At 42.4% G+C, this 11,097-nt stretch overlaps 1 protein-coding gene, 1 non-coding gene and 1 pseudogene across 2 annotated transcripts in view; all 3 read left to right on the forward strand.

The window, feature by feature from the left end:
- The window catches only part of RNF216 (ring finger protein 216), a 190,721-nt gene that overhangs the window by 143,157 nt on the left and 36,467 nt on the right, over nt 1-11,097 (forward strand). Inside the window, exon 15 of the mRNA XM_003795432.3 lies at nt 1,811-1,908. Coding sequence (XP_003795480.1) covers nt 1,811-1,908 — 98 coding nt within the window. The remainder of the gene's footprint in view (nt 1-1,810; nt 1,909-11,097) is intronic.
- Nucleotides 3,321-3,482, forward strand: LOC111727075. The gene has a single exon (XR_002774707.1).
- Nucleotides 7,312-8,711, forward strand: LOC111727062 (annotated as a pseudogene).

Here is an 11,097-nt window from a genome sequence, read left to right on the forward strand (position 1 = left end):
AAAAAAAAAAAAAAAAAAAAGACTAAAATCAGAAGGTAGAAAAGATCTACAGTGAAAAAATTCTACCCCTGCCTTTCAGCCTCTCAGGGCATTTCTATCACCAATTTCTTAGTATTCTTTCAGATTGATTTTACATGTCACCATATTCCACCTCCAGTACCACCCTTTTAAATATTGAAATGATGGTATCTGTCTACAAACTTCATACCGTTCTGTACCTTGTTAAAGTCATCTTAAAGAAAACCCAGTAACTGGGGGGGGGGGGGGGTAATAGCTAGTAGAGTACAGCTAGTACAGTAGGAGATGTTTTCTAGAATTGCTGTGAAGATACGATCTAGAACATATGGAGCAGATACCCAATTTCCTACGTCTCCTCTCCACTCAATGTCCCACAGGCCTCCTGTGTTAACACTATGCAAGTGTTCCCTGCCTCCCTCTACCCAGCACTCACTGTTGTCTCTGATTGCACAAACCAGAATCCAGGTCATCACCCCTGACTCCTTCCCACTCTCAGAACTGAGCCATCACCATCTGACTTCCTCCTTTTCTCCCAAATCAGCCAACTTTATTTCATGTCATCTCCTACCACTCTCGTTTTGGCCTCCCTAGCCCTTCTCCTGATGACTTTTATTAGCTCCTGTCTTTTACACTTTCTTCCACTCTTCCATCTGATCTATTTTTCACCCAGAATAATCTTTTAAAATCACAAACCTGTCTTGGCGCCTGTGGCTCAAGCTGTGGCTAAGGCGCCAGCCACATACGCCTAAGGTGGCGGGTTCAAATCCAGCCCGGGCCCACCAAACAACAATGATGGCTGCAACCAAAAATAGCCAGGCATTGTGGTGGGCACCTGTGGTCCCAGCTACTCAGGAGGCTGAGGCAGGAGATTCGCTTGAGCTCAGGAGTTGGAGGTTGCTATGATCTGTGATGCCACAGCACTCTACCCAAGGGGACAGCTTGAGGCTCTGAGTCAAAAAAAAAAAAAATCACAAACCTGACCTTGTTACTTCCATACTTGACACCTTTTGGTGGCTCCTTAATTCTCTTAGAATAAAGACCAAACTGAAATTGTGCCCTTCTGGGCCTGTGTGGTCTCACAAGGCATGTGTTCGCTGTCTGCAGTCCAACTACGGGAACCAAGAACCAATTTTGCCCAGTTTTGTCTGCCAGAGTCTTCCTTTGCTGTTCCTCTTTCTAGAGTGTTGATCTCTTCACCACCCTGTCTAGTTAAACTATGAAGAATCTTAGAATAAAAGGTGGTGATTTTTTTTCGATTCCTAATTACAAATGAAGGTCAGCTATAAAGGATGACATCCGTATTTATAAGTGATGGATGGCTGGGCAGAGATCCCTTAGGGACTTCCCGTGAGCCTAATTTGGGCCATTGTTCAGTTCAATAGCACTGTCTCTTATGTGGCAGGATACTGGACATCATGATTGCAGCCTTTACTCAGACCCTGCCCTCAAGCAGCTCATGGTGTTTTATTTTTAAAAACCAGATCACCCAGGATCTGTCTCCTGTGGTTTTTTCAGGTGTCCTCTGGTATTTTAGAAAGCATTACACAAATTGGGTGATGTGAACAACACTTTCTCTTGATCAAAGGAAAGGAAAATTTCCTTGTTCTTTCTTTTAATGATTTCTGCCTCTTCTGTTGAAAGATATCTTTAGAAATACCCTGCTGAACAGGAGAGAGATCCTCTGAGAAAATTCAAGCCAAGTAAAGCTCACTTCACATCCCTTTTGTTGAACAGGAACTTTTATGGTATCCACTCACAAGGAGCTGTCTTTGTGTCTGTTCTTTATCCCCAGGAAACCTGTAGAAAGTGTCAGGGACTCTGGAAAGAACACAATGGCCTCACCTGTGAGGAGCTGGCTGAAAAAGATGACATCAAGTACCGTACCTCTATGTGAGTAACATGATTCCTAGGGCCTTACATGTACTAATTCCCAACTTCCCTGTTAACCTGCCTTTTGGCAGAGAAGGCAGAGTATATTATGGAAAAAACACCCCCAAGCCACCCCAGGCAAAAGTGATCTTGGGGAATTGACCTTGAGCCTCTGTTTACTCATCTCTCCATCCTCATGGAGCTTTTTTAGAGATAAATTTAACATATGAAATGCCTGGCACTTATGAATTCAATAAATTATGGTTTCCCTTCTCCTTATTGTCTAAATAAGCAAGGAATATATGGCTTAGATTACACCAACTTTGTTTATGTCTGTATTGTAGGATACTGGTAGCCTGAGACATTAAGTATAATTTCCAGCCTTCAGAATGCAAAATGATACATCTGTCATAATAAAGCCATTACTTGTATAATATTCCCTATGTGGCTGAGTACTTTATAAACATTAACTTATTAAAATGCTGTGACTTAGGTAATACAGAAGTTTATTTCTCTCTCATACAACTGTCAACCCTTGCCAGGTAGCTGATAAAGTAGGTCTGTCCCATGAGATCCTTCAGATATCTAAGTTCCTTCATGTCAATGCTTCACCATTCCTGAGGTAGTCACACTCCAACTCATGGGAAATGAAAAAGACAAATCGCCAGGCAGGCAACTTTTCTTTGAGTGTGAATAACCCAGAAATTGTACATATGTATCACTTCTACTCACAGCACATTGGTCTAGACTGAGTCACATGGGCACAATCTACCCTAACTACCCTGTAGCTGGTGACTTTACACCTCATATATGCAGGGTAAGGAAGGGCTTTTCTTACTCAGAAAAGGATGTGAGGAATGATGATGTGGGGCACTTAGCAGTCTTGCAAGTCTTAAGCACAGGTAGGTACTGTTAATCTTGTTTTACAAATAAGGCCACTGAGGCTCGAGTAACTTGCCCAGGATCACACAGTAAGTGGCAAAGCAGGGACTTGAACCCAGGCAAATTGCAGAGATATAAAAAGAAAATGTATAAAGAGTCAGCACCTCTGCATTTCAAGTCTGGGATGGTGGTACCAATCTCAAAGATACCCACAGAAGTCTGGTATTTTTTCCTTAGAAAAGAAGTGATCGAAGGGCTTCTGCTTACCTTTCTATAGCATATAGTCCTTACTGCATGGACCAGAGAACCAAAGAATCCCGCCAAGTGTCAAAAACAAGAAATGGAATGATAGACATACTAAGTGCTACAATGCCTGTGGTCCCAGCTACTTGGGAAGCTAAGGCAAGAGAATTACTTAAGCCCAAGAGTTGGAAGTTGCTGTGAGCTGTAACGCCATGGCATTCTATCAAGGGCAATGTAGTGAGACTCTGTCTCAAAAAATAAAAATAATAGTAAGTACTACGAAATGAAGTTCAGTCTGGGCATCTTGAATGAAGTTTTAAGAAACTTTGACTTCTCCAAGTATTATGTCAAAGGCTTGTGATATGTTGTGATAGCTGGGTTTAAGAAGTGCAATATTAAAACAAAAGCCATGAATCTTTTAAGCCCAGTGTGTAAAGATACACTCTGAGTTATAACTCAGAGACACAATGGAAAAAAAAAAAAAGAAGAAGAAGAAACTTTGACTTGAGAGTGGTGAAAGCCATGACAGCCTTTTTGTTTGTTTTACTATTTCTCATGAAAGTTTTTAGGCATCCACTAAAGAAATAGTAATGTTGGCCCCAACAATTTATCAGCATTTTTCCACACTTGTTTCATGTGTACAGTCATCATTCTTTCTTGTTTCTTTTTGTTTGTTTGTTTTTTGAGACAGAGTCTCATTATGTTGCCCTCAATAGAGTGCTGTGGTGTCACAGCTCACAGCAACCCCAAACTCCTGGGCTTAAGCAATTCTCATGCCTCAGCCTCAAGTAGCTGGGACTATAGGCACCCATTACAATGCCCACCAGCTGTTTTTCCTTTTTTTGTTGCAGTTGTCATTGTTGTTTAGCTGGCCCGGGCCAGGTTCCAACCCACCAGCCTTGGTATAGGTGGCTGACCACTGTGCTATGAGTGCCAAGCCCTTGTTTGTTTGGGTTTTTTTGTTGTTGTTATTGTTTGTTTGTTTGAGACAGTTTCACTTTATCTCCCTCGGTAGAGTGCCATGGCGTCACAACTCACAGGAACCTCAAACTCTTGGGCTTAAGTGATTCTCCTGCCTTAGCCTCTCAAGTAGCTGGGACTACAGGCACCCTCCACAGCGCCCAGCTATTTTGTGGTTGTAGTTGTCATTGTTGTTTGGTAGGCCCACGCTGGGTTTGAACCTGCCAGCTCAGGTGTATGTGGCTGGCGCCCTAGCCGCTGAACTATAGGCACCAAGCCCCCTCCCTGTCTTGTTTTTAATAGCAAGTGTTACATAACATAAGGAGAAAAAGTATTTATGAGTGAAATAGCATGCAGTCAAGAATATGGATTTAATTGAGATATTACAGCAGTTTAAAAACAGCCTCCCAAGTAGCTGGGACTACAGGCATGTGCCACTACACCCAGCCAGTTTTTCTATTTTTACTAGAGATAAGGTCTTGTTCTTGCTTGCACAGGCTGGTTTTAAACTCCTAAGCTCAAACAGTCCACCTGCCTTGGCCTCCCAGAGTGCTAAGATTACAGGCTTTGAGTACTCCAGTTAGTTTGTTCAGGTCAGGATGCAATCAGAGGTCACTAATGATATTTAATAATGATTTCTCTTAAGTCTCTTTTCATGAGGGTATTCTCTCTCACCTAGCACACTTTTCTATGCCATTGCCTTATTTAAAAAACCAGGACAAGTGACTTACAGAATATCTTCTGGAATTGACTGCTTTCTGATGCTGTCATTTAACTTGTTGTTCTATTCTCTGTATTTCTTATAACTAAAATTTAGATCTAAAGACTTGATTAGGTTCACATCAAAGTTATTTTGGTGAGACTGTTTCACAGGTAGTGCTATGTGTGTCACATCAAGAGCCACATAGTGTCTGCTTGGCCTACTGTCAAACACTTCTAAGCAAATGAATGTCATGGCCTAAGTTACATGGTTTTGATGGCTGTGTGGCAAGTCGCTTTAAGGACAGCAAGACATGGGTTAAGGAGAGCATTTATTTAACAGGCTACTATGGTAGCCTAAATCACTCTGTTAGAGGGCTCCAAATCAGGATTGTGGTACTACATATTGTAAATGGAAAAAATTTAAGAAATAGTTAAGGTGTAAAATCAGGTCTTAGTGGCTGATAGGAAAGGTAGGAGTAGAAGGAGTTAAGAAAGAGTCTCATATTTCTAGTTTAGATATAACTAAACTGCGCTTGTTAACCCAAGAGAATCGGGAAAGATGTTATGGAGGGAAATGAAGCCTTCAGATGTGGACATAGTGAGTCAGCCACATTATTTACCAAACTTTGGTTCTCAAAAAATAAATACATACAAGGAAGTGATGTCACCAAAAACAGCAGTTTTGGAACTCCAAAACCCTGTATCTCCCACTAAAGCAACAAGTAATCTGGCAAAAACTGCTAGAGTTGACATTTTTCTCCCAACTTCTTCAAGGCTGGAACAGGCCTGATGGTAGATTTTATTGAAGGCATTTACAGGCCTGGCACAGTGACTCATACCGGTAATCCTAGCACTCTGACAGGCCTAGGTGGGAGGATCTCTTCCACTTAGGAATTTGCGACCAGCCTGAGCAAGAGTAAGACTCCATCTCTACTCAAAAAAAAAAAAAAAAAAGTAGTTGGGCATTGTGGTGGGCCTTGGAAGGCCAAGGCAGGGGGATCACTTGAGCCCAGGGGTTTGAGGCTACAGTGAACTAGGCTGATACCGTGTCACTCTAGCCTGGGCAACAGAGTGAGACTCTGTCTCAGAAAAAAAAAAAAAAATGTATGTACTACCTATAACTGCCTGAGACAAAGGATAACAAAACAAGCAGCAGACAAATCTAGAAGGCTATGTGCATGTCTAGGGTTCAATACATGCTCAGAAAAATCCATGTAGACCCTAGACTTTCACCTCTGGCTGAACCTTAGTTTCTGTGTAAACAGACAGTGAAGGACTAAGAAAATTAGAAATGACCTGGGTGTGTTGACTGAGAGCCCCAACTCAGAGCCAACCTGCGAAGAGCAGGACAGGGGGATTTTTATTTTGTTTTATTGTTTTATTTTAGCACTGGCCATTCAAGCCAATAGAAAAGGGACTTCAGTGACCACACACAACAAAGAGTACAATCTTTACAGGCTGGGTGCAGTGGCTCACTCCTGTAATCCTACTGGAGGCTGAGGTAGAAGGATTGCTTGAGCTTCCAAGTTCCAGACCAGCCTGACCAAGAGCAAGAACTCGTCTCTCCTAAAATAGAAGAACTAGCCAGATATCATGGCTGGCACCTATCATCCCAGCTACTTGAAAGACTGAGAGAAGAGAATCTCTTAAACCAACAGACCGAGGTTGCTGTGAGCTGTGATGATGGCATGGCACTCAGGGCAATAGAGTGAAACTCTGTCTCAAAAAAAAAAAACCTAATAATACAATTTTTACACAAATAGTGTAGAAAAGTCACAAAACAAACAAATGCAAATCATGTAAAAAGCAATTCAATTGGCAGAATTTTCACATTATAATACTTAAAAATAGCAAGTTTTCAAAAATAATTTACAAAACATACAAAGAAATAGGAAAGAATGGCCTGCTCATAGAGAAATAAGTAGTTGACAGAAACCATCAATGAGGGCTTCATGCCTGTACACAGTGGTTACAGCACCAGCCACATGCACCAAGGGTGGCGGGTTCAAACCTGGCCAGGGTCTGCTAAACAACAATGACAACTGCAACAAAAAAAACAGCCGGGCATCGTGGCAGGTGCCTGTAGTCCCAGCTACTTAGGAGGCTGAGGCAAGAGAATGGCTAGGCCCAAGAGTTTGAGGTTGCTATGACCTGTGACGCCACGGCACTCTACCAAGGGTGATATAGTGAGACTCTTGTCTCAAAAAAAAAAACAAACCATCAATGAGGACACATTGGATGTGTTAGACAAATGCTTCAAATCAGCTATCTTAAAAATGCTCAAAAAGCCAAAGGAAATTATGTACAAAGAACTAAAGGAAACAAGAGGCACAGTGTATGAACTAGTAGAGAATATCAATAAATAGAAATTATGAAAAGAAACCAGTAGGAATACTGTACCTAAAAATTACAATAGCTGAAATGGAAAAATACACTAGAAAAATTCAGTAGCAGATTTGAGCAGGCAGAAGAAAGAATCATAGATATTGAAGATAAGTCAATTGAAATTATCAAGAAACAAAAAGAAAGAGGGGCAGCGCCTATGGCTCAGAAGAGTAGGGCACCGGCCCCATATGCTGGAGGTAGCAGGTTCAAACCCAGCCCCAGGCCAAAAACTACAACCAAAAAAAAAAAAAGAAAGAAAGGAAGGAAGAAAAGGGAACAGACCCTAAAGGACTTGATACATCAGGTACACAAATATTCGCATTAAGGGAATACCAAAGGACAGCAGAGAGTGCAAAAAATAGAATATTTGAAGAGACAATGGCCGAAAACTTCCCAAATTTGATGAAGCTTGCATCCAAGAAGCTAAGTGAATTCCAATTAGATAAACTCAAGGATAAAGAAAGAGGTCCAGTGTCCATGGTCTGCCATGCAGGACGGAGGGACTGGCCTGAGCTGGCATTATCTCAGCACTAGACCTGGACTCTGACCCAGCCCCAGATATAGTCACTTTGAATCAAAGGTACATGACTTACGAGAACAAATGATGATCAGCAGCATGAGCTCTGGGTCTGGGTCCCTTCCAACCAGTGAGAAGACGTCCTTGTATTTCTGGGCCTTGTTTAATTATGGTCGGACTTGGGACAGCTGCCTGCCAAGCCAGGGGCTCAGCTTCTCCTTTGCATGTCATTAATGCCTCTGATGATGAGTGGTGGCAGGCAAGCCTCCAGTAAGACAGTAGAAAAGAAGGAAAAAGCTCGATTAAAAGCTGAAGTTCCATGCCAGGACGGGGCTGATTTAGGCTAACAGGTTGATCAAAACAAAACATAAAAAGAATTTCTGCTCTCTCAAAAGTTTTCATTTTACAAGGGCAAAGAAAACATGGCATGGAAGAGTAGCATAAAGAAATAAGGAGTGACATCCAGCACCAGTGACAGTGAAAGCAGTTCCAAAGGACAACAGGATGCTATTTTGTCATATGAGCCTGTGACAGGGCAAGAAATTCACTATGCAAGGCCTGTGATCATCCTGGGCCCAGTGAAGGACCAAGTCAATGATGACCTGATCTCTAAGTTTTCACATAAATTTGGATCCTGTGTGCCATATACTACCAGACCTCAACACAATAATGAGGTAGATGGACAAGACTGCCACTTTGTGGTGTCCCAAGAACAAATGGAAAAGGATATTCAGGACAAGTTCATTGAGGCAGGCCAATTCAATGATAATGTATGGGACTAGCATCTATTCAGTGCAGGCAATTGCAGACAGGGGCAAGCACAACTTTATCCCATTGCTGTGGTCATCAAGCCCAAGTCCATTGAAGCCCTTATGGAAATGAACTGAAGGCAGACATGAACAGGCAAATAAGGTCTATAACAAAGTCATGAAACTGGAGCAGCAGTTTGGACAGTACTTTACAGCCATTGTACAGGGTGACTCACTGGAAGAAATTTATAACAAAATCAAACAAATCATTGAGGACCAGTCTGGGTACTACATTTGGGTCCCGTCCCCTGAAAAACTCCGAAGAATCCCCTCTAACCTTCTCTTGTGAATAGAAGAAATCGAGTCCCTCTGCCCTCCTCCCTCTTCATTCCTGTCCCCATGGGGGAACAAATGCTACTATTCCTTTCCCTTTTTTTAGATTGTCAAAAAAAAAAAAAAAGAGTTTTCTAGTCTTTTTTTTTAATTTTTGTTTTATTTTAGTTTATTTTGGAGGGTGATGCCATCTCACTCATCATGTGACTATGCCCATTCCCGCATGGACCTTTCCCAAGCACCAGCACAGGCGCAAATCCATCAGAGCCATTGTTTTTATAGAATCCAAGCAGAAGCAAAGCAAAGAGAGGGAGGACTGATATAAAGACAGACTCTGGACAGCTGCACAGCTTAGGAAGTGAGCTAAATGCACCACATGATGAGATGTTCCTGGGCATTTCTACCTATCTGTACTGCTGTCTGCAGCTCTGAACAGTGTGGCATAATGGCAACAGGAAGTATCTTATTTATATATAGATATATATGTAATTTATATAAAATATATAGAAATTATTATACACTCATATTCACACATATTTGGACTAGAAAATCTATGGAGACTTTATCAGTGGTATTGTGTTATTAGAGAAATGCTTTAATTTTCCTATTCCAATCAGATGGCATCTTCTGTCCCAGTTGGTTGGAAGGGGGTTGAAAATGGTAGTACATACTACACTAAAGGCACTCGCATTTTGTCTTTCTCTTGAGAGCTAAGGTTTGCTCTAGGAGGGGTCAGCCTGAGGTGCAGTCAGTCCTGTGTACAGAAAGAGAAAGAATGGCTAATGATGCTCCGCATGAAATTGCTTATTGATTTGTGCCACCTGGTGTGTCTTGCATGAAAGGTTTTCATTTTGTTCATTTTTAAGCTGCTGTTAAACCAAAACCATGTTGTGCTACTGTGTCAGCCTTTTCATTATTGCAAATTTTACTTTTACTATTTAAGTAAATGTATAGAATCCAATTTGCCAGTGTTCTAAAGCAGCAATTCTCAACCTGTGGGTTGCGACCCAAAGGAACTGTATTAAAGGGCTGCAGCATTAGGAAGGTTGAGAACCACTGTTCTAAAGGCTTCTGTGGTCCTAAAGGAGGCAGGTCTTACGGTACAGCAGGTGATCCAGGCCTGGCCATCCCATCGGCAGAAGGGAGAGCAGGAGCTGGTGAGGGCTGAAAGGAGGAGCCAGGGCTGTGCACTGCCACACTATCCCTTCATTCACTTGCCAAGGACATGTTCGATTCTGCTAAGGTTTCTTCCCATGGTCCACCAACAGGGGCAGAGAGTCAGTTGCCTTCCTATTCTGTGCTGGGACAGCAGAACAGCACTCAGCTTGGCCAGCCATGTCAGAGTTTGATTTGGGTTTTTTTGATTGTTTGTTTGATATTTTTGCAGCTGCTTCATATGCCCAGCCCCAGCCCCTTCCCCAACAGCTGCTACCATACTGTTTCTTCAAGAAGAAAGTAGATTTCAATGCTGTACATTTGAGCTATAGAGCTAAGATTCACTTACTGGTTGAATTGCTTTTTCCCAGAGTCTGATGGCAGTGACTGTGGTCAAGGGATTTTTTGCCTACCACAAGTGCAGGCAGCAGGTGTGGTTCCGGCCCTCTCCCACCCCACTGTGCTCCTTTGAAGCCAATGTGCCTCCCTCACCTCCACACTAGATGGATGATGCAGAGGAGAACATTGAAATGCTGACCCTAGGGTTGGGACCCTTGTTTCCTAGTCCACTAGGTTAGGGCCAGTGCAAGTGACGCAATATTGAAGACATTTCAAGCACTACCAACCAAATTCGGGAAATCTGTTAACAGTTATCCCTCCAGCATAATGAGGCTAACTGTAAAATCTGAGGGCCAGAATGAGGGTAGAGAAGGGGCAGCAGCTTTCCCGGGCCAGTACACTGGCTTGAAGGCAAAGAGGGATAAAGCGATGATTGATTGTAACTCTGGTGAGGAGGGGGTGAGTAGAGAGTATTGATTCTCTGATGTTAACTAAGTGGTTATGTCTGAACCATGTTCAGCCCTTTCCCCACCCCAGGGAAGAAAAGCAAAGATTCAAAGAAAGCATGGCAGGGGCGGCGCCTGTGGCTCAGTGAGTGGGACGCCAGATCCATATACCAAGGGTGGCAGGTTCAAACCCAATCCTGGCCAAACTGCAACAAAAAAATAGCCAGGCATTGTGGCAGGCATGTGTGGTCTCAGCTACTCAGGGGGCAGAGACAAGAGAATCACCTAAGCCCAAGAGCTGAGATTGCTGTGAGCTGTGACACCACAGCACTCTACCAAGGGCAGCAAAGTAAGACTCTGTCTCTTAAAAAAAAAAGAAAGAAAGAAAGAAAGCATGGCACTATTTGGTTTACCAGTATTCCTTCCAAGGAGACATACATTTTTTTAATAAACAATAGTTGCAATGAAAAAAAAAAGGTCCATACCTACTAAAAAATAC

Source organism: Otolemur garnettii, unplaced genomic scaffold, assembly GCF_000181295.1.
Source record: "Otolemur garnettii isolate 467f Iridium unplaced genomic scaffold, OtoGar3 scaffold00092, whole genome shotgun sequence".
Classification (NCBI taxonomy): domain Eukaryota; kingdom Metazoa; phylum Chordata; class Mammalia; order Primates; family Galagidae; genus Otolemur; species Otolemur garnettii.